This window comes from Haemorhous mexicanus, chromosome 3 (genome assembly GCF_027477595.1).
Source record: "Haemorhous mexicanus isolate bHaeMex1 chromosome 3, bHaeMex1.pri, whole genome shotgun sequence".
Classification (NCBI taxonomy): domain Eukaryota; kingdom Metazoa; phylum Chordata; class Aves; order Passeriformes; family Fringillidae; genus Haemorhous; species Haemorhous mexicanus.
In genome coordinates, this window is record NC_082343.1 from 99,165,068 (window position 1) to 99,189,778 (window position 24,711).

Here is a 24,711-nt window from a genome sequence, read left to right on the forward strand (position 1 = left end):
CTGCTTTACTGTGCATGGAACTGCTTAATTCACCAGATCACTTCAGTTTTTTCAGATTTATCAACATGTATAAAATAAATAAATTCTATTATGCACTCACTTTATCAAACTGATTTGTGAAATTCTCCAAGAAATAAAAGTCATTTGGGGAAGTTGTTTTTTCTTTAACTTTGGTGACTTTGTTTCCAGTGTGTTAATATCAGAGAATGATGATTTTTTTACTTTTATATGATAGCTGCTAATCTGTTTGTAGTTACGTAAGATGTCCTTTTTGCTTATGCAAATAGGACAACAGAGTGCTTTCAATAGTCATTTGGAATTTTCCTCCTCTTCCATGACTTGTTAATTAACATCAGTGGCCTGAGGTGTTGTGAGCTGCACTCTATTGCTATCTGATGGCAACTGTCATAATTTTAAAGGCCTATCTTAATTCTGCTTTTATTTTACTTTCTCACATTTTTGCAGTTTTTAAAGTCTGATTTTTGCTGATTTCTGATGACTCTCCTATCTTTCAGGATTTTTATTTTTTCTGTCTTTAATGGATGTTTTGCCAAGATATGCTCTAATCTTTCTTGCTTATGCTATTCTTTTTTAGTTCTTTTGGTCTCTTGACCTCTCACATCTATGCTTGTTAGACTGGTGATCTGCCATTTATTTGCATTTTGTCATTGATGTTCCTTTCAGCATCCTTCCTCTTTTCTATTCATTTGTTCTCTCTGTTAGACCTTAGCTTTGTGAGCAGCCTGCCAGGTGGGGTGCAAAATTACAGAACAGGGCCTCTGAACACTCTGACGTATTTTACAGCCAATTAATTCACTTTTTTTTAGAGAGTATGACTTTTTCTTCCTTAAGTACAGATTGCTCCTAAGGTTTGCTCTTTTTTGTCTTTCCTTACCCTTTTAGTACTGGTACAACTGAAAAACCTCTAAACAATCCCTATTGACACACACCACATTTCCATCCCTGGCTGGGGGTGTGGTTGCTCCTGCTCTGCATGTGCCCCTGCTGCTTCCCACTGTCTGCTGGGGCTTGTCATGGTCCAAAAGCCCCCTTGAGATCCTGCAGGCAGAGTGAGGGGAAGGTCCCCATGTGTGGTACACCCAGCTAGGCACTGGTGGCCTGTGCTAAGCTGCTGATTTCAGGAGTAGAACTGGATTTCAGTAGTGCTCTTGTTAAATCCTGGCTACATACCTAAGTGTGTTGCTGAGTTCAGTCTTGAGCAAGTTTTGAGTCACTGAAAGGTCACCTATTTTGTTAGATCACCTATTTTTTTTTTACAGGTAGCCTTATTTTCCCATTTTTTGTAAATACATTCAAATTGGTATATTTTTTAAGACAGTGACAGATCTTCATTCTAGCCATTATGTGTGTCCCCATAAGAACTGAGATAATTACAGTGATTTTACAAATTTCCCTATGTATGAGTGTGAGTAATGAAAGATTTCTTCTTGACTGTAAACCTGACCTTACTATGGTTAGTGTTATTTGAAATTTATGATGTTCACTTTGCTTTTAAATTAATCCCCTAAAATGGTTTAAAATACATTTGTTGACACACACTCAATCTGACCTCCCATCTGACCCACCCCAGTAAGCCACTCTTGTGTTATAATTAGACTACTGAAATAAATCCAGGAGACTGCTTTACAAAATTCAGATATTCATGCAGCTTTTATGCTGTGCCTTTATATTCTTTTTGTGGGATGATGACTAAGGACTTGGGCAAGGGCTAAGGCTTTCTGTCTGCACCATACACTTCATTTTGCATTATCTTTGTGGGTGGAAATGTACATAGTTGATGTTAAGAAAGGCTGGCTTGGCTGAAAGATGAGGTCCTGTAGAGACAGGATGCACCTAAGATAGGAGGAAAATCTGGACATGAGCCAGCAGTGTTCAATTGCAGCCCAGAGAACCAACCACACCCTGCCTGCATCCAAAGCAGTGTGGCCAGGAGGGCAAGGGAGGGGATTCTTCCCCTCTGCTCCACTCTGGTGAGATCCCACCTGGACTGCTGCATCCAGCTCTGGGCTCCCCAGCACAAGAAAGATTTGGACCTATTAGAGGAGGTCCAGAGCGGGGCCACTTGGTGAGATCCTTGGCAAGATCCTCGGAGAGGTAGTAGAGCAAATTCACCTGGAAATCCACTTCCAAATGTGATTTAGATAATAAGGTGTTTGGAAGTACTCTGCAATGGGGGCATTTCATCTGGTTGACATCATAGTCATCCCTAATGAAGTCATTGGATTGGTGGATGGGAGTCTAAGAGTGGATGTTTATCTTCCATATAGCAAATTTTTCAACACTGGCTCCCATCATATCCTCATAGACAAGTTGATGGAGTATTTATTTGATGAATGGAGAGGTGCAATTTAAAATTGACCTCAGTCAAAACAGTTGTGACCTGTGGCATGAAGTCCAAGTCGACGATGGTCACCAGTGCCATAGTGAGGAAATCAATAATGGATCCAGTACTGTTTACCATCTGATGACTTGGATGTTGGGACAGAGAAAGCCCTCAGAAAGTTTGCAGACAGTACAAAACTGGGAGGACTGGCTGATAATATCAGATGGCTGTGCTGCCTTTCAGAAGGACTGGCACTGGCTGGAGAATAGGCTGAGGGAAGTTCAGGAAAGGGTAGTGCACAGTCCTGCACCTGGGAAGAAATAGCTGCAGACACGGTGGAGGCTGACCGGGTGGAAGGCAACTTTACAGAAAAGGTCACCAAATTGAACTGAGCCAGCAACACAGCCTTGTGGCTAAAGGCAGCAGCTCTCTCAGCTGCATTGGTCCGAGCATTGCCAGAAGGTGGAGGGAGGTGATCCTGCCCCTCTGCTCAGCACTGCATTGTGAGACAGAATCTGGAGTCCTGTCCTCTCCTGTGCTTCCTATTGCAGGAGAGATATGGGCATGCTGGAGCAAGTCCAGAAAAGGCCCAAATAGATCAAGGGAGCATCTGACATATGAGAGGAGGTTAAGAGAGCTGTGGCTGTAGAGCTAAGGAAAAGAAGGCTCAGAGCAGTCTTACCAATGTGGAAAAATTCCCAGCTGGCAGGTGGCAATGAAGACTGAGCCAGAATGTTCTCAGAAGTGCCCACTAAAAGAGGCAATGAAAAAAAACTGGAACCCAGGGAATTCTGTTGAATGAGGATTATTTTTTATTTTTCACAGTGAGGGTGGTCAAACACTGGAAAAGGTCCCATGTTGGTTAATCCAATATTTCCATCATTGGAAATACTCAAAACCTGATTGCACATGATCCTGAGCAGGGCAGCCTGGTCTAATGGGAGATATTCCTGCTCATGGAGGGAGGGGTTGGGATTAGATGATCTTTAAGGTCCATTCCAATCCCTTACATTCTGTAATTCTATGATTTGCATGGGGCTTTGAATTAGATGATCTCCAGAAGCCCCTTCCATCTTTAGCCCTTCCGTGGTTCTGTCCTAGTGTTTTCCTGAAGTTTGAGAATTTTTTATTAAGTGTACAGTCTCAAACAAACAAAAAACCCTCACTTTTTGAGGGCAGAAAAATGAATATGATTAGCATTTTCATGCTTATAATGATAACCAGATTTCAAGAAAAAAAAGATCCACATTGCTTTTTGTTTTAACAATTGTTCATTCCTAAAAAAAATGAAACAAACCCTAGCACAATCTGAAAAACAAGAAATAAAGAGAGCTACTAATATGGGGGTTTTGCATATATTTAAGTAGATTATATGCTATAATTGTGATTGGGTTTTTTTGTTGATTTCTCTTTTTTTTATCCTTGTTTCTCTTTCATAGTTTTTTTTTTTTTTAACATCTCTGTAGAAATCTATTCTGTTGTTCAACTATATTTTTTTGGAAGGTTCCTATACTGTCTAATTAGGTTTTCATTTTTATGTTCAGTTTTCACTGTCTTTTTTTAAAACACAATTACTAAAGCTTCATCTGTGTGTGATTGTTTATTCATTCTTTAATAATTAACATTTTCATTTGGTTAATATGAAGTATTTACTAGGTAATTTGGCCCTTGTTATATAGATTGCCTTCGAAGTCGTGGAATTTAAAACTATATTACTTAGATAGTTTTTTAAGTGTCATTTTCATTTCTAAATGATGATGTTGCATATGTTTATAATTTGTTAATTTACCCTTTTCTTTTTCAGAAACTTGAAGAAATTTTAAATTAGTACGAAAACCAGCATAGTTTGGGGGGGTCTTGATAGCAGTTGACAAAATAGTTTAGGTGGATTTTATGCAAGAAAACTGCAGAATCCTGAAATACGTCCTTCTACATGAATTTTTATAGTTATGGTAATAACTTTGCTATGAATGTTGCAACTTGAAAAGCTGTCAACATTTGTGACAAAATTTAAACTAATTATTTTTACAATGAAAGCCTGACTTCACTGAGAATTTTCAATTGACTTCAGCTTCATTGGGACTTAAATTAAATCCCTAGGATTTTTTTAAGCATTTGTGCTAAAATGCTGTTCTTCTTTTATAAGAATAAAATAATTGCTGGGTTTCAGCTACAAGCAATGGAGAGAGATTATCTAAGATTACTCCCAGGATTTTTAATGGCCCATGAACACCAGTGGGAATCATTTGAACACAGAAAATGTATCCCTGTTGTACAGAAAGCAAAGGAGAGTAACAAAGGCTAAAGTAAGCCTTTGACATCCATGTAATGGAGAGAACCTAAGCAGGAGCAGGGGAGGTGCCCTGTACTGCACCTTCTAATCAAAAAATCCTTATCTGCAAAACAGAAAATCCTGATATATGATGCTTTATGTGCTATGGTGTTGCAAAAAAAAAAAAAAAATCAAAAAAAAGAAAGCACAGTAAATTTTCAGACATAGGAATAGTGAAGTCTGAAACCAGTATGTCACAGAAAGACTGAAACAGTAATATTCTCATTGTTTAGCCCCTTAACACTTCCACAGAAAAGCACATAGTTTTCTTGTTTTCTACTGTGCAGAAAAGGGGTAATAGAAAGTATGGCAGTATGTAAAAGGGATTAAAACACATATAAGTATAGGTGTGGCAGTGAAAATGAGATTAGGCAAGCAACAATCAGTGATGATTAAATTGACTTATCCATCTTTGTGTTAGCACAACATGAGAAGGAAGTAGTAGAGTGCAAAGTTCCATTAATGGTCATCCTGGAGGGCTGTGTGACAGTGGGAGAAGCAGTGGTAAACCTCAGGCAGGATCCTGTTTATGGCTCCTTGTTTAGTTGCTCTTTCAGACATCAGATATCATATTTGTTGCACACAGCTTTTGTAAATTTTGTTTACATTTTCCACATATTTTTAATACTCTGAGTAGAGCTAATATGTCAGAGCCTTTTATAGATTAGTAACCTATGGTGATCATTGCTGCAAAAGATAGATGTGCTTTTCAGTGGACAGCTACTCTTTTTCTTAAGCATACAATTTCTAGAAATGATCTTTTTATAATATTAATTTTCTTTCATTTTTATCTTTTCCCCTTTATTACTGTTAATTTTTCTTACTATTTTCTGTTCTTATTTTAAATCTTCTTTTCCTCTTCCCTAACTAAGTTTTGTTATCTCAAGAACTATTCTCCTGTCATTTCACATCCATACCTCTACTCCTGCTTTCCTACACAAAATACAATCATGTTTCTTACCCTTCAAATTTGACTTGTATACTTGCATAAAACTGTGAAACTGTTGATAGTTTATTTAAGGTCATGCACCTTTTCTGAACACAGGCCTTTCATAAGTATGCTTCAAATATACACAACAAAGGAATTTGTATTCTCAGTGTCTCGTCACCAAAATATTTGTGCACTCATGGATGTTACTTCCTTCACCCTTTCCATGTGAAATACCACTGGGATAAACTGACAGTAGTTCTGCCATGGTACTGATGTGACTTTATGATGCTGTTGATGTTGTCTGGAAAGGAGCAATTAAAATTTCTGTTTTCTCTTCCTTTGATTGTCAGGGGTTTTGTCTGTTTCCAAGTCTGTTTTAGTTCTTTGGTTCCAGGTTCTGAACTTAAAATGAATCCCCTCAGTCCCTTCCTTTTCTCTGGCCATTTCTCAGGATACAAGTTTGCTTGTGCTGTTCTGGTGAATATCTTTCTGGGACAGGAGGGTTATCAGAATCCTTGGGTTAAAAATTCTGGTGTCACTTTGCCAGCTGACTTGTGTTTAATGCTCCACCTTGCTGAGCACTGGTTGCTGATCATGCAGGAGCTCTCTTTGCCTGACTCACTGCTGTTGCAGCATGTGCTGGAGAAGCTGGTGCTCCTCTCCTGAGGTTACTGCTCTCCCCACGTTGTCAGGCCCAGCAGAGGCTCTGCCCAGGCCCTTACTGTGCCCTGCTGACCTACGAGTCCATCAGAGCTCGTTCAGTGACCTTTGCCATGGTCTGCAGTGGGTGATACAGATCAGTTTTACCCCCAGCCTGTGGGAATGAGACTTTCTGTGTGTTAGTCAAACGCTGTAGCAGTCCAGTGCTCTGTGACCAACAGCATCAAGGGACAGATGATAGTGGACAGACGATAGTGGATAAAATTAAATTTTTCTGCACATTGATCACTCTGAAATACAGATTTTTGGCACCATCTTATCAAAAACCTTAAAATGTCCTGCTCTTTTGTCAGGCATCTTACTTTGGAATCCTTTTTACTCAGAAATATTTGTCTCCTACCTAGTTTCCTTTCCTAGCTTTATTGTTGTTCTGTGATACATGCATCCAAATGTGTAAATGCACCTCCATAGGCTTAAGTCAAATGGTTACAGGGCCAGTGGATCCATCAGTTGCATGTACTGGTCAATCAGCAAATTATTTAAATGGAGAAAGACATGGAACAAGATTTATGTGCAACTGCTAAAATCAGACTTAGCATCAGTTCCAATTTTTTTTTTCTTAATGCTGGTCTTCTTGGTTTTTTTGATGTTTGTGAGACTAGACTGTATATGCTTTAAAAATAGCAGTTTCTTTGAATTCTGGAAAAACATTCATTCATCCCAGACCCTGTATCTTTTTAACATGAGAGCTGAATCTGTATCTCTACTTGCTGTTTCTGATCACCTGCTTTCTTGCTTTTCAAAAGGGGTTTAAAATACATATTCTCCATCTTAAGAAATCTTTGTCTGAAATCTGAATTCAAATAAATAATTGAATTTTCAATACTTAAGTTACCTGCAGTTTTTATTCAGTTACTGGACATTGCAAAAATCCTTCAGTTTTTCCTAGATTTCCTGTGTCTTCTGTGCTAATATCGTTATATACTTCCAGTTTCTGAAGGATAACTGCTTAAGGTTTTGAAACTGGTAATATATTATTATTTTGTTCTGGTTGTTGTTTTGTTTGTTTGCTTTGTTTTTGTCTTCTGCAGAAAGCTTTAGTACTTTTTTCCTAGCTGACCTTGTTTTCTTTTCCACCTTATTCAGAAATTAAGCAGTTAGATATGGCTTTCTTGTTGGTTTTGTCAGAGTAACACAACAGTTTAACAGGACAAAAAAACCCCAAACCAAAATAAAAAAAATTTATGCAAAAGCTTGAAAAAGAATGAATATGTTGGACCTGTACCAGTCAAAAGGGGAAGGATAACAAGAGCAGGATGAATCAACATCTGGTATTCTATTTAAAAAAAAAAAAAAAAAAGTGATGCTTTTATAGTGCTCTTTCTTGGCTATTTATAGGTTAAGAAAATAGGTGAGGTGTTTTTAATTGTGCTCTTAGTTTTTTTGTTTGCCTTTTGATATAAAAATAGGAATATTTATTAATCAGCTGATGCCCCACCAGGTTAAGATTCATGGTATCACCAATAGAGATAATCACATTAATTTTCTGATAATCTGTCTCTTAAATAATGTCCAAAGGGAATGTTGTTGTTTTTTTCCAGCTATTGCTAAGTGATTTATTTTGAAGTGTGAAATTTATGCTTTCTTGTTCAGCAGGTAGGAAACTGCCGTAAGCATAGGAGCATCTTTATATTCTGAGGTTTTATATTCTTTATATTCTTAATTCTTCTACTTAAAGATACTATCAAAATCAAACTAGGCAATTTTTCATATAGTTTGAGCCCTGGCAATTTTCTGGGTTTGAATTTCTATTAGAACATATTTAACTAGATATCTCTATTAGCATTTGTTAGAGTTTTAAGAAGGAAATTGTTATTCTGACATGACATTCTGGAAGTGCATTTTTTAAATTTGAAATACAGAATTCAAATATTTGTGTCTGATGCTTTGAGAGGTGCCTGAGAATGACAACAATCAATCATATCTTATTAGCTCATGATATACTGAGCTTGCAGTAATTAGGCAAGATATTAGTGCTTACTGATTAAGATCACAGATATTGTGAGCCAGCTGTTAATGACTTTTCTTACAAGGCTAATATTATTAGCAGATATGTATCCCTAAGGCTATTTTTGACTATTGAATAGGTTGTGATGTAAGGAAAATGGACTTTTAAATTTTGTATATTGAGAGCATCTTTTCAAACTTCTATTACTTTGAGTAGGGCCCTTTAAAATTTAGGAAAAATTGTTCTGAGTTTTTAGGAAGTGGTATGGTCATGCTGCAGTTAAAATCTTCTAAAGATTTGTAATGCTAACACACCTTTTACAACTGTGTATAATCAAATGTCAATCCAAAATATTGTTATTAATAAATGCAAATGTTAAAAAAGAACTTTATCAAAACAGTATTATTGAAGTTGCAAATTTCAGATGTAGTAAATGCTTTTGAGAAAAATTCACTCAAATATTTTCTAAATATCTAGTTTAGACCATCTTTATTTCTGATGCAGATTCTTATCAAAGAGTGCATTTAAAATTTACAGTACATTTTAATTCAGTATCTTTAGTCTTCATGGACTTACATGAGAAGCAATGGTGTCCATCAAATAATATTCCATTAGCTTTGTTGTGAACGTGAATCACCTTTTTGAAAGTAGTTGTCAGAAATTTGTGGTTTTCTTCACTGAGAATGATTGTGAACATTATGGAACTATGAAATGGAGTTACAGCTCTAATAAAAATGCATAATCTATTATCAGTCTTGAAAAATGGTATGACAAACATAAGTACTTTTACTAGGTTTTTACTAAGGCTATAAAGCAGTTGTGGAATTTTTCCTGTCATTTCCTGTGCATTTGGCTTGTGGGTGTGCTTATTTTGAATAGGAGCTGAAAGAAGCTGTGTATGTTTCCAGTACGTCTTACAAGTTGGGTAGCTATTAGATCAGCTTGATTGTGTATTATTCTAGTTTACAAGGTAAGGGGTTTTATTGATTTTGTGATACTAAAAATAATCCAGTGTTAAAAATTAACACTGACAGTTTCTTTCCAACTGGAATGAAATTCCAGCTTAACTTGGTTTTATCTCAATTTGAAGTAATTCCCTTCAAGCTACTTCAAAATATTTCCCTTCAGACATGAGCAGTAGTATACGAGCTGGACCATTGGGACAGCCACAGGTTTCATCATCTGCAGCAGTGCTGGTGTTGGTGCTTTTTCCCAGCTGTAGGGCTTCTCCTTTGGGAAAGGAAGGCGGAAGCAGCTGCTGGAGGACTATATCTGGGGATTCGTGTGCAGGGTGTGAAAGGGGGATTGTGGGCCCTGCCATGACTGTAGGTGTGTCCTGGCTTTTGGACTCTGAGATGGGGTGGCAGGACTGCTGGGCCTAATAGATGTAAAGGAATTGCTGCATCCTTCCGTACATAGGAATGGGATACTGCTGAAAGTGGGCAGTAGTACTTTAGAGCAGAAAGCATGATGATATTTTTCCTGAATTTTTTAAAATTAACATTTTTTATGCATTCGTGTCTTAAAACAAAGAATCAGTTTTATTGTGAACGTTGTTACTGATATTTGTAGTATTTTAGTGTAAGGAAATAAATGTGTTTGTTTACTGCTTTGTTGCCATAGCGTCCATCTAGATGGGGGTGGACAACTGCTTCGATGTTCAGACTGGAGGTAGTGGTTAATGATGTATCCTCTGTCTGGATTCTTGTGGCAAGGGGTGTTTTTCAGATGGGTCATGTGGCCCATCTTCTTTAACATTTTTGTCAGTGACCTGGAAGAAGGCAAAGAGGGCTTGGTTTTCAGGTTTGCTGATGACGCCAAACTGGAGGGTGCAATCACTACTGTCATTGACAGATGTGTAGGCAGGCTAACAAACAGACTGCCAAGAAATTCAAGAAATTAATGAACTAAATTCATAAAATCCAACAAGTGCCACATCCTGCACCTCAGAACGAAGAGCCCCTGTCAGTGATACAGACTGGAGCCTGCGTGTCTGGGGAGCAGCTCATATGAAGAGTCTCGGGGGGTCTTGATGGGTAGTGAGTTGTACCTGAGCCAGCAGCAGAAAAGTCAACATTATCCTGAGCTGTATTAGGAGGAGCACAACAAGGACATTAAGAGAAGGGATTGTCCCTCTCACCCCAGTGCTCGTTAGACTGTATCCAGGATACAGAATGCAGTTTAGATTCCCTCAGTACAAAAATGGCACTGATGATACAGAGAAAGTTCACTGCAGAGTCACCAAGCTGACTGGGGCTGGAAGCACTTTCCCTGTGAGGGAGCTGGGCCAGTTCAGCCTGGAGATGGCTCCATCAGGACCTAAATGGAGCCTTTCCATGTCAACAAGGAGATGAACCAGGCTCTTTGTAATGGTGTCTGGATGGACAGAAGACAATAAGCGGAACTTGGAATGGGACATAATGAAAAGCCTTTCCTCATGAGGACAGACAAGCAGTAGAGCTCCCCAGCAGTGGGAAACAGTCTCCATCCTTAGAGGCTTTCAGTCAGCTTGGTCACAGAATTTCCTCGCTTTGAAGCTGGGCTTCATACCTCTCCAAATCCCTTCCTACATGTGATGGTAAAATGACGTTTTCTCTCCTAATATATGAGTCCTGAACTACTCTTCTGAGATATGGGACAAATCCATACCATTCCTTCTCCACAACATTTTTCAAGATGCATCTTCTGAGTTGTTTGCAGAACACCTCACACTCATAGTATTGGAGAACCATTACCTATCCTCCAAATAGTCAGTTTAATGGCTTCATTATCATTATAGTCAACATTTCTTAAAGGAAAGAGTACTGAGGTTAAGTCTTTCTGTCTCTGCATTTGTGAAACAGTGTCATTAGATGTAAAAGTTGTAGTATGTTAAAGCTGAGAGTAAGGACAACTCCATGTGTTATTACAGGTAAAAACATACTCTGTAAGGGAGCTCTGTATGACTGATTTCAGCAAGTTATAGTTGATTTCTGCCTGCTTTTAGTTTTATTAATGGTTCTTTTTGTGTTTGTGATGCTAATCGAATATTTGATTCTCTGTGTTCTGCAGATGTGTTACATCTCTCACTTTTTTATTGCCTTATCCATTTGTCCCATGTTGGTCTATTAAAAAGTGTGTATTTGTGTTCTTACTCAAGGCTCCTTAAGCCTGGAATTATCTTTTCACCATGAAAGACATGGGCACATTTCTTCTTAGGTTACAGTCATCTTTCAGATTAAGAGCAATGAAAATTATGATTATTTACACAGTTTGTTGTAAATGTCACTCATCCATTATCAAGGCCCCTAAGTGATAAACTTCTTCAGGCTTTAATAGTTACTTTTCAACCATTCTATGGCAGTTGCAAGGTACTCATTCCAGGGATCCTTGTAAAGCCAGTCAAGTTTTCTCCTGGACACAGAAGTTCATTCATATGCAAGAAGTCACATAATTTTGAATATGTTCAAAGGAGGAGATTTCTGAATTATTTTTTTCCTGATTGCTCTATTTTTAATAGATTATAAAGTACTTAAAACTGTTGCTATGTTCTCGCATATGCTGTGTTGAAATGAAATCACCTGAATTTATCTTGAATTACTTACACATCCTTTTTAAAGATCTCTGACCGCTGTTGAATTTTTTGTTTCTTTCATGACCCTTGTTAGCTCAGTACCTCTTTGATGTAGTGTAGCCACGAAACAATGCTGACATAATACTGTATAAAAGGAAACAATATACTAAGATGTAATAAATGCAACACTGGTGATGGATTACTTCATGGACATGAAATTTTGTTCCCTCACATTCAGCAGTGGTTAAGGAACCTTCTCTAGTACCCAACTAAAGAACTTTACTTTTATTTGTGCTTTTAGGAACTGTCTTGCAAGATTAAGAAAAAACAAATCAGCAGGAAAGAATGTAAAGAAGACAAATGTTTGCCTTTATTGCAACAACAAAATATTTATGCGTATATTGTTCTGCCAATCCTCAGTCCTACATACCTGTTTCCATTTTTTAAGACATGGTGAAGAAGAGTTTTTCTTCCATACAGATGACTGTTCTTCCTATTGTGTAACACCTTGCACTTTTTCCCCTTTATTTTTATCCCATTTTAAATCTCTTTATGGTAGTCAAGGATATTTTAAATTTTAATTTCTCTGAGAAAGTACCTTTCTCTTTTGATCATCATAGGAAATGTGCGGTAGAAAACATCAAACCAGTTGTGAGAGAGAAAATAGATTTGATCCTGCTGTAATTTAGTGCTCAGGGCACTATGTGGGACTGCCTGAAGTTCTATTTCTTCCTAATCCTAAATGATGTAGGATCAAAATTGGTGACTCCAGTTCTTATGTATCTTCAGCAAGTTTTCCAACTATAAGTATACCAAAGAGTTAATTTCATTTAAAAAAATGAAATTGGATTAGAGAATTTTATCACTAGAGCCATGAGGTATAAATGTTGCTGATAAAATATTAGTTTGGAAATATAATGTGGCATTTCAATGGGGAAAAAAAGTTCAAATACAGTGCTTAAATAATTTTATTTACAAATAAAGAAAGGTCATTTATGAATTAATTTTAGCAGATAAAATTGAACTGCAGTGCCCTTGTAGCTATGGATGTATTTATTAAGGATCAGCAAATGGTTTTCTGCTGGAGAACAAAAGTTAGTCAATGCAGAGGAATTTTTTTTGCAAGCTATTTCAAAATAAAACAGCAGTGAAGACAAGTATTTTTTGCCAGTAAGCCTGAAGTTTATTGTAGAGATGCCTATCTTGAAACATAATTTACAGTTGTGAGCCTTAAACTGCAGATATGGCACATTGAAAGAGTCATGTTACTTTGAGTAGGGTCCAAAACATTATGCTGAACAGGGAGTACTTTAAGGCAAGTACACTGGCTAGGGACCTGCTTAAGTAGTCAACAATAAAACTGATAAAAAGATTCATCTGCTGTTCTAGCTTCCTCTAGAGATGAAGGTTTTCTGTGGTATTGACAGTTTTTGAGCTGGTTTGAGAAAGTAGGTTACAATGGTTTTTCTTTTTTCAAAAACAGAGCAGTGTCTATGCTCTTGTAAAAGTCACAGCTACTGTGATGCTTGTACTACTGATCTTCTTTTCTCTTCCTCCCACCACATGGTGAACATGCACATGAACACCCACACATTCCTCTTCCTGAAGCCAGTGTCTAGAAAACCAAGAGATATGAAAATCAACATTTGATTTCTTTTTCTGCCCAAGTGAATTTAAATTTGTATTCCCCTACCTCTCAATGTAAACACTGAAATCCTATTGAGATGCAACTCCCTATGAACTTTCTGCATGCTTTTTATTGCAAAACGTATGAGCTCTAGCTGTACTATATCATTTTGGAGAGTTATTTTGACTTTTCAGTCCTCAGTTTTTTATATCACTTACATAGAATGGCCACTATATAGATAGTTTTTAAATGAGAAATCAAGATGAACATAGCTAGTTAAAATGTGAAATATACATACACATGCAAAGACTAAGTTCTCATTTAAAGTTTTTTATTTGAAGAAACTCTTTGTCTGGACTGGGATTTGCCCACTAGAATTATGTATGCCATTTCTTTAACACAAAGAGAGAACAAAGTGCTGAAATTTGATTCAAAGCTATTTATAATGGTCAAAAAAAAGCTGAATTGAAAGGCTGAGAGAAATCCAGATTAATCTTATTGATTCTGAAAGCAAATAAGGTATTGGTGCATGTCATCTTGGATCACGTCAGCAGTTAGATGAAGTGTAGTGTAGTTATTGGATTTTAATAGTAATAGATGAGCTTCAGTGGGACTTCAGTTAAAATAGTGTGATGGCAACTGCTAAACTATTTAACAAGTCACTCTGAATATTTCAGTTGTTACCTGATCATCTGTTACAAATGAAAGTTCAGAGTTTTTTTCATTGAGATTCTTCTAAACATATGTAACAATATCTAGCAAGAGAGTTGTTCTGGGTGTAAGCTGTATAAAGAGTTCTCCAGAGCTCTGTTCTTGCAGTGTTTCTGTAAAGTCTGCTCTGGTACACAGCAAAAGTAGCAGGGGTCACCAGTCCAGGTGGGACAGTGATGCTCAGCATCTGAAAAACAGCAAAAATCAGGGACAGTGGGTTTTCAAGTGTGTAGTTCTACTGTTTGGAAATACTTCCTGCTGGCAGCATGGCTTTTAGGCAGATGGTACTGGCATAGTTTTCATATGTTGTCATTCACAAAAATGTATTGATAAGACACATGCTGAAAATGTGAAAAGACTCAAAGTCTTGGAAAAATAAAAAATGTTGGATTCCAAACGAGTTAGAATGATTAAGGCTTTATGCTATGACTGAACTTTCTTTCCCTTAGACATACCCAGCAAACACTGAATAGATTTGTCTTCCCACAATTAGACAGTTATATTTGATTTGTTATTTATATTCACCTTATAACTCAGAGAGCTATGACTCACTTGTTCCCTTCTAGATAGATGTATAAAAGAGATCAGATAGAATCATGCTTCAGAGGTGTCTGTTGTTCACTGCTGCCTGGTCAGATTCTAAACAGCTGTCTTAGATGTGGGTTTCTCTTACAAAATCAGGCTGAGAGAATTGGGGTTTTTCAGTCTGGGAAAGAGAAGGCTTCAGAAAGACCTTAGTATCTTAGATACTGGCCTGCCAGTATCTAAAGGCACCTTACAGAAAGCAAGAGAGGGACTCTTTAATAGGATATGTAGTAATGGGACAGGGCAAAATAGCTTTAAACTGAAAGAGCATAGGTTTAAGTTGTATATTAGAAAGAAATTCTTTGCTAAGAGAGTAGTGAGACACTTGAACAGGTTGCTCAGAGAAGCTGTGGATGTCCCATTCCTGGAAGTGCTCAAGGCCAGGTTGGACCTTGAGCTTTGAGCAACCTGGTTTAGTGGAAGGTGTTCTTCCAAAGTGTTGGAAGTAGATGATTTTAAAGACCCTCCCAGCCCAAGCTGTTCTGTGATTTCTGCACTGTAAACCTTTTGTGACATCCATTACAGGCTGTAGATGCCCACATGTGGATGTCTGCTGATGTGACAGATGTTGGTATCTCATTATAAAGATGGAAATCTGGTCTTGCCTCCAGCTAGAAAAGGACCTGGATATCCTAAAAAGCCTGTGTCAGTTTTACATGCTCAGAGGTCTTAGGATATTTCAGTGTCTTGAATGGCAGAAATGACCTACATGCTTTGAGTCCAGGGATAGCCCAACTACATGAACAATTCACCTGAGCAACTGTTGTGTACATAATTCAGAATAAATGTAATTGCTGTCTAGACTGCATGTTCTGTTTCTACTACAAGGGAGGTTTTGACACTCAGTTGCAGCACGGAGCTACACCAAATTTAAGTTCCTTAAGGTTAACCTGATTCTATTTTTAAAGACCAAAAGTTTTTATTGACGATCACCACAGACCTTTCTCTCTAATTTTATAGAAATGGAAATATTATAAAGCTAATTTTTCACGTTTAATTTTATTTTTAAATCCCTCAAGCTTTCATTCAGTGCATAGGACATGTTTCTTCTTTATTTCCATTACTCCGTTTTTTATACAGTCTACAATTAAAGAAAACATAGATGAACAACTTGATTTTAAATCTTCTTTTAAAAACAAATACTGCAGCTAAAACTTAAATCATGCTTGATTTTTCTTCACTTACATAAAGTGCAGTGCTGTGATGATGCTGTAATATACATTATAAATTAATAAACAAGTAGTATTTTAAGTAGGATCATTCATTACAGAACAGGTGTTATCTTCTGTGCAGTGAATGTAAAGATATGAAATTTCATTTGTCTGCATATTTTAACAAATAGCTGTAAGTAGTCCTAATACCACAGTTTTTTGTGGAAGAGGAAATATCTGACTGAATGTTAGTGGGAAATTTAAGGGAATAAGCCAGAAATTAAAATAAAGTTTCTTTTATACTACTAATGGAAAAAATGTTGTTTATATCAAATAGTTGACTATCCTATGGTGTTTACTAGGTATTAGTCCAGTGATGATGTAACTTAAGAAATGTATGTTCATCTTATCCTAAACAAAATAAATTCTGTAACAACTGGGTTTATTTATGTTTTACATTGTGAAAACGTAGTTTTTTACTGTAATAGAATTCTGTATCTTAATGGCAACTTTTATGAAGGGTACAGTTCTTTTTATGACAGTGTGGAATGAACATCTTCAAGACAAGAACAATATTTCACTTCCCCACTTCTTGAGAAAAATGGAAAATGTGTTCGCATACATTTATACATACCTATCTGTTTCTAATACATTTTTATAAGTCTTTGTATAAATAAAGTCAAACAGGACATCATTATTGGCAACACTTCTTTGTGTAATAATACAATAGAAAAAAATTATAATTTTTTTTACTCTTTGCATATTAATGTCTACTTCAAAGACCACTTATCCTGTATTTTCCAGTACAAAAGAGGCTTTTTATGCCTAATCCATTTCAAGACTGAAAAGCAGACCAGTTTTCTGCTTTCTGTAAATAATGCTCATTTGTATGCTTTTTATTTATTGAATGGGATAGAGCTTGTTATTCACCATTATGAAATGTTCATATTCTTAAATTTTTTGTGTATGCCTTTCTTTTTTTTGCAGACTAAAACTGGTATTGCATTGTTGTATGATGAAGTATCTGAAAATGCCTATGACATCCGACTGAAGCTTACAAAAGAGGTATTAACAATTCAAAAACAAGATGTCGTCTGTGTTAGTGGAAGTGATCACAGTGCAAATGTAAGTGCTTCTATATCTCTGTGCTTTTGGCTGCACACTTTAATGTCTTCTGCAGAGGACACATTGTATTGGAGTGCAAGAGATTTTATTGGGTAACAAATACAAGTAATTATCAGTTGTTGGGTCTTCTTTGCTTATTTACATTCATAAGTATAAAAACCTCATTTCTGACCAGTGCTGTTCATACTTGATTATGGCATTTAGAGTCTTAATAGAAGCAAAAAACATCTATAAATTCCAAAGTTAAAGCAATCTTCCACCAAATATTGCTAGGCCATTAAATTAAGAGAGAAAAGGAAAAAATATTTCACAGTGAAAGCCTTTTAGGAGTAAACTGGTACACCAAAGTTTTCTTCATTTGTGTATCAGACAGGATGTCTGTTCAAGGGCATTGAGCTGACTGAGAGAACACTTGATGGGCACTGATTTCACTGTAATTCTCTTTCAGACACAGATGGAGCTTAATCAGCCCCAGCACGTATGTGGTGCTTTTTTTAACCAAGATTCAGTTATGCTGCATTTTCAAAGCTTGTGGTACCTCTAAGCTATAGAGGAACCTTCTGTGTGACCATTTGGTAACATCACTAGGTAAACTGGTGACATTTTGCATAAGTACAGCAAGGGTGTCTAAGTTATCAACATCCTTAAGTTATGTATTTCATTTCCTCATTTAAACAGTGTTCTTGAATTTGGAATACACATACTTAATTTAACTGAGTAAAATCAATTTCATGAACTTTGCTGGTGTTTCTTAGAGTGCAAAATTCATGGCAGCCTCCTCAGAGTGGGCCGAGGGAGAGTATTTCTGTCTGCATGCTGTATTGCATTCAGTAAACTTAAAATCTGGCAGCTGGGGACATCAAGTGGGTTTGTGATACTCTGCTAAGAATTAGAAGCAAAAAAGCATATAATGGGTATTTGTGGGTGTATATGTGGGTATGTTAGACAGTCTGCCCCTAAAATAAATATTTCATTCCTGCTGCAGTAAATAATTATATAAATTGTTTAGTATCACACATAAAATAATTTGAAAAAGCTTTTAGCAATTCAAAACAGTAAGTACTTGTCCATGGAATTCTGTGGAACATGACTTGCTGCTTAAAATGTTTTAAAAGGTTGATCAGTGACAGGCATGTCCACTTGTGGTTGGTTTGCTGAGATAAGTATAAGCCTCATTCATCAGCTTTGCATATACTTTCTGCTTCACTGAGAAGCATGAAAAAACACAATTTTTTTTTTTTTTACCAGGCATTGCTGGTAATGCTGATAATTTGTATTCAAACTAGTTGCAAGAGTCGTAGTAAAACATGATGGGTCTTCAGTGTATAGTGTCTGTTCATATAATTATACATGATTGCTATGGACTCAATGGTGTTTAAATGCCTTGTGTGTGAGTCTCATAGAAGAAGAATCAAAATTCTATCTTACATACTCCTAGGTTATTTCTCGATTGAATTAACACAAGCTAGATGCATCTGAGAAAATACTGTATCAAACCTGTGTATGTATTGGCCAACACCCAAAATACAACCAGTCACCCTGCGCCCAACATTCTCAATGTCCAACCCAAAGCAGTACAAAAACCAGCCCTGAACAGCCCAAGCCTGCCTCTTCCTTTTAGTATCAAGATTTGGGTAGGTTTTGATGCCTTTTACTCCTACATTTTATGGGTACCCTAAATAGTATTTCCTGATGGAAGACAGGGCAGGGAAGCAAGCTTTCAATTGAATTTTGAAATAAATTCTGGAAAGTTAGACTTTGCAGAGGATGTATAGCTGGGATATGCAGGCATTGCATATAAAATGAGTCCAAGTTTCTTTGTTGTATTTCATTGCCAGTAGTAATTACAGTAATGGGTAGAGCCTAGAAAGAAGTGATTTCCAGGACTGTGGCAGAGACAGATTTTCTTGGTTGTAGATGCAGTGTTAATCTGTAAAAGTAAGTGAATTTCAAGTATAACTCAGACAGTAATTTATGTTAGAGTTGCAAAGTATGAACATGGCTCTAGGTATGATACCCATTCAGAAGGGATTTCTCATACCTCATACTTTTGATAAATAAAAGTGGGCAGTTCTGCCAAACTTTCCTTTCCAAGAAAACATTGTTAACATTATCCTTCTTATCCCTAAATTTTCTCACTGAAGACTCTTAGAACTAAAATTTAAGGGTCTGATCTATTTTTCTGTGTCCCTTACAAGATCTCTCCAAGGTCCCTTTCTCAAAGTGTTATCTGCAGTCCTCACAGGATTCTGTTGTCAAACTCTAATGAGAAAAATTAATTAGACTGTCTTCATGGCCATATTCACTTTTTCTGCAATATACTTTGAACCAAATAAAAACTTCTGAACAACTAGCATTTAATATGAATGCAAATTGAGTGTAACTAGAAGATAAACTTTTTTTTTTAATCACATATAAATTTCTAGTACATAGAAGCTCAAGAGCAGAATTTGAAATCAGGCTGAAATAGCTGGTAGTTGTCTAGTGCTGAGTTTGGTAAGTTTTACAATTACAGTTACGTGACAGAAATTCCAGAGATAAATGGTTTGTATTTCAAGTGGTTAAAGAGAATAGTTTTCATCCCTGTTTTATATGATTCAAAATATTAATAGAAAATCGTAACCTGAAAGTGAATGCTATAGCAGTCATAAATGATCACATTGTCTTACTGATTTATTCTCCTTTCTCTGTACTTTTTCATTCTCAGGTTCTCCTAGTTAATCTTTATTTTACACATGGTCATTCATCAAATTAGTTCATTTTCAACAAAAATAGAAATAGCTTTGACTGTCTTTTTGTACTCACCTCAAATGCATGGGAGGAGGAAAAAAACTGTGTGTAGAATGACTTTTCCTCTTAGGTGGGGTTTTTGAATGGAAAATTATTGAAAAGGAAAGTTCTGTTTCTACTTGTGGTAATTCTTTTTCTTCAGCCACTTACATGGGACAGCATTTGTGGGATGCATTTGCTTCCAGCCTCCCTTTTACTGACAAGGTAATCCTGAGGAACACTGAAAACAGGATTTGGAGCTGTTCATATTTAGCTCTGCTAGTCTGGTGTAGTTCTGAATGCTACACTGAGGACTGGCAAAGACATCAGTGATCACTAAAGCTACTATGATGAGTGGGATTTTCAGCAATAGAAATTATACCCAAGCATAAGAGACTCTTACTATAAAATACTTTTTACTACCATCATCTAGGTCTATTCCTGTTTCATATTTTGTCATCTGCCATTCATTTAAATGCTACTTTTAAGCATTGAGAAAGCTTCACCTTTGATGAGAAATTTTATACTTGGCTTGCTGTAATTTAATGATAGTTCAGCCCATTTCACTTCTTGCAATCTTGGACTTGATGAGAGAGTAATGAGAAAAAAACATGGTTTTGAAATTTAAGGTGTATTTAGGCAAAATAATGTAAAATCAGCTGCTTTATTTTGGTATTCAATTTTTTCTCAGCAGACAACCTGCTTTTAAGTAGCTCTATAAATCCTTCTGGATTTGGAGCTAATTAGGGAAGCAGTAATATTTTGCAGATTTTTGATATAATATTGCACTTATGAAAATAATTTTCTATATAACTTTATAAATATTTATATAATTTAAATTTGTGTACTAAATATGCAATCATTCTATCAAGATGCATTTCACATTATCAGACTTAGCAAATTCTAGTGTTCTATGCAAGTCTTCATGACTTGGTGTGACTTGGGGTGTTCAGATTTCAAGGATAAAGGATGTATGTGAATGTATGGGTGCATCAGAATTACAGTGGTGGATTTGCCCTCTATGTGAGGCAACACTTGGAATGTATCAGGCTCTTTCTTGGGCTGGATCATGAGCAAATTGACAGCTTATGAGTTAGGGTAAAAGGGCAGAGTAGCACGAGTGACAGTGTTGAGGGTGTTTGCTACAGGCTCCTGGTCAGGGGGAGGGAGTGGACAAGCAGCTTGGAGCAGCCCCACTCTGGTTCTCCCAGGCTCTGGTTCTTGTGGGGAGCTTCAACCACCCTGACATGGCTGGAGAAGCAGCACTGTGAAGCACAAAGAGGATGGGAGGAACCTGGAAAACATTGATGGCAACTTCCTGACACAGATAGTGGAGGTTCCCACAAGCAATGGTGTGCTCCTCAACCTTACACTAAAAACCAAGGAGGTCCTTGTTGGAGATATGAAGGTTGGGGGCAGCTTTGGCTGCAGTAACCATGAGATTTTGAAGTTCAGTATAGAACAAGAAGAAGCAGGGCAGCAAGTAAATTGTAAATCTTTAACCTCTTTGAGACTAAAGAACTACCTTTAGCCTCTTTGGGGGATCTTGGAAGAATCCCATGGGAACAGGCCTTTCAGGAAGGAAGGGTCCAAGAGATTTGGTTAATATTGAAGGATTGCTTTCTCGAGACTGAAGAACAAACCATCCCAGTGAGCAAGGAATTGAGCAAAGGGATCAAGAGACCTGCATGGATAAAAAGGAACTCCTGTCATTACTCAAGTGTAAGCAGGAAATGCAGAGGAGATGGAAGCAGTCAGACCACTTGGAATTAATGTAAAGAAGCTGTCAAAGACAAATGAAATTAAGGCCAAGTTTCTTCTGGAATTAAATCTGGCCAAAGATATCAAGGACAACAAGAAAAGCTTTTTCAAATACACCAGTAACAAAAGGAAAACTAAAGATAATGTGTGCCCATTACTACATGGAGAGGGGCCCTCATAACAAAAGGTGAAGAGAGGGCAGAGTTACTGAATGCTGCCTTTGCACTGGTCTTCACTGGTAAGATGAGACCCCTGGAATCTCTGACCCAAGAAACCAGGAAAAAGGACTGTTGGAAGGCAGACTTTCCTTTGGTCAAGGAGAATTGGGTCATCCACAAGTCCAGAGGCTCGGATGGGATGCATCCACAAGTGCTGGATACCACAGCAAAGTTGTCCATGATCATCCCTGAAAGGTTGTGGCAATCAGGAGAGGTGCCTGAGGACTGGAAAAAAACCAAATGCCACCCCAGTCTTCAAAAAGGGAAAGGAAGAGGATCCACAGAACTACCAGCCAGTCAGCCTCACCTCAATCCCTGGAAAGGTGATTGAATGCCTCATTTTGGAGGTCGTCTCAGTCTACATGGATGACAAGTGACCAGGAAATTCAGCATGGATTCACTAAAAGTAAATCGTGATTGACCAACCTGATTGCCCTCTATGATGAAAGAGCTACCTGGATGCATAGCAGCTGAACCTCAACTTCACTAAGGTTTTGTCACTGTCTCTCACTGGATCCCCCTAGACAGGTAACTGAGCACTGGAACAGATTGCCCTGAGGGGTTGTGGAGCCTCCTTCATTGGAGATGTTCAAGAACTGTCTGGACACAATCCTGTGCCATGTGGGATGTCCCTGCTTGAGCAGGAGGATTGGACCAGATGACCCACTGTGGGTCTTTCCAAATTGACTCATTCTGTGATTCTCTGAATTGATGCATGCTCATAGAATCCAAACACAAAAGTATTGACAGAAACAATGAATTGAAGATAGACAGACAGCTTTCCCTATCTGTCAAGTATTTTTAACAGAAGATGGTTTTCCCTCCAGTTTTAAAGGTAAACAGTACTCACTGAAATAAATTAATTGCATGACAGACAGAGAGTGATCAATTTTAGTTAAAGGATAAACAGGAAGGCATTAATTTTTAAACTTTATACTTCATGAAGGTATCACTGTACTTTGACTCTTTCTCACGTCACCTGCTAAAATTAATTTCTTACATACAGTACCTCATCTTTAATATTCTTTGTTTTTCATCCATGTATATTGCTTCATCCTTCTGTTGACAGTCCACAGTTTTATGCTCTTCTCTTTTCATAAGCATTATATTTTGTATTTTATTTTTGTAAGAAAAAGAGCAGAAATCCATCTGTTTTTTATCAAAATTGGTCCTTCTCACAGAGCTAAATTGTCTTTTAATTGGTCAGGGGTCAGGCAAAGAGTTTTTGAATGCAGGTGGATGGCATCTTGATTGGAAAAGGACTCCTCAGAGGCTTGAGTCTAATAGAATTAGTATAACAAAAACCTTTGTATGATGGATACTCCATGTTCCAGCTTCACAAGCTGTGTCTCAGTATGAAGTAAAATAAGTGAATAAGGAAGAAAAGCAGCAAGATTAGTTGTTTTGTTGATTAAAAGAAGAGAAACAGTGTCTGAAAATACTGTTCAAATGCCTGATGAGATTTCTGTGGCTTTTCCTTTATAACTCAGATGCTAATAATGACAGAAAAGAATGTTACCTTAGAAAACCTCTAGGGAACAAATCTGCAAAAAAATCTAGTTTTTTTTTTTAAGCCAAGGAAATTTCTGTCTCAAGAACTGCTAATATTGCAGTTTGCCCAGTGACTTTTCTACCATTGATGGTGTGGTATTTTAGTTCAAAATGTTTTTGGTTTTTTTTTTTAGGAAGCAAATACTTAACAATTTCTATCTTTTTTTTCTATCTTGTTTTAAGCATCAGGTGAATGATTAAGAGTCTTCCTTTTAAAACTAAGATCACTTGTATGGAGAAAATACATTATTTAACTGTTTGTTATTTGTTTTCCATGCTCTGGAAAGCTGACCTAGATACTTAGAAGAGAGCTAACAAGTAATTCCTTGTGAACTTTATAATAACAGATCATATGCTTGTCTATTGTCTATTGCAATAATGTTTTCCCCTTAATGAGTTACACTGTCTTTTTAAACAATGCAACTATTTCTAAGAATATAGAAGGCTATTAAAAATTATCCAGACTTGGGACTAATGTTTATACAGACATCCATGAAAAAAAAAGATTTTCCTGGAAACCAGACATTATAACCAACAGTATAGCAAATCCTACTCTCAATAGAGTTCTTTAGTTCAGACCCCACCCAAGGTGTAGTTTTATAGAAAAGCTGCTTCATTATTTTTAAAAGTGGTCTTTGGTTGTTTACCTGGTAAATGATAAGATGATTATTTTTGCAGTTCTCTGAGAGGACAGTATTAAGGACTTGTGGAAATTCAGACATGTAATGATCAGTCAGACTGTGGCTAACTGCATGATATTTACATTTTCCTCATACTGCACGCATTTTTTAATATACTCAGGACATACATAAGTAGTAACAGCAGTGAGTAAGGAAGCAGCAATCAAAATTCAGTGCTTTTTGGCTTATAGTCACATGTTCTTTGACCCTGACTGCCATATACTGGAAGAAGGAATCTCTGTTCCAGTCCTAGGTGTTGGCATTGCAGTTCATCTGGTGTGCTTATTTGATCTACTGTATATCTTTGCATATTAGCATGAGGCTGTCTGGTTCTAGCCTTGTCATGTCAGCGCCTCTGTTGTTAGACTTGGTGATTGACAATAATCCAGCACCATCTCTTGTTAGCATGTTGCACATACCTACTCTCCTCAGTATGCTAGTTTTTTTTCATTTCATCTGGAAGTAATTTTGGCAAGACCAGCCCCTATTTTACTTTAAAATCCATATTTCTACAAGAAAAGTCAGTGTTACAAATGGATGTGGAGGTTTAGAGTAGTCCTTGCCTTTTGTCCAGGCCTCTGGTAGCAGGCAGTAGCTTTACTGAGGTGTTCAGCACCTCAATATCCACTCTCATTCACAAGTTCTTTAATAATGGCTGATTTGGTCTAATATAGAATGAATTATTCACTTAATAGACAAAAACTA

General features: G+C 37.0%; 1 protein-coding gene across 1 annotated transcript in view; it reads left to right on the forward strand.

Annotated features, from left to right (window-relative positions):
- Positions 1–2,426: 2,426 nt before the first annotated feature.
- SNTG2 (syntrophin gamma 2) overlaps positions 2,427–24,711 on the forward strand; it is a 137,936-nt gene continuing 115,651 nt past the window's right edge. Inside the window, exons 1-2 of the mRNA XM_059843310.1 lie at positions 2,427–2,468; positions 16,890–17,027. Of these exons, the coding sequence (XP_059699293.1) occupies positions 2,427–2,468; positions 16,890–17,027 (180 nt within the window). The remainder of the gene's footprint in view (positions 2,469–16,889; positions 17,028–24,711) is intronic.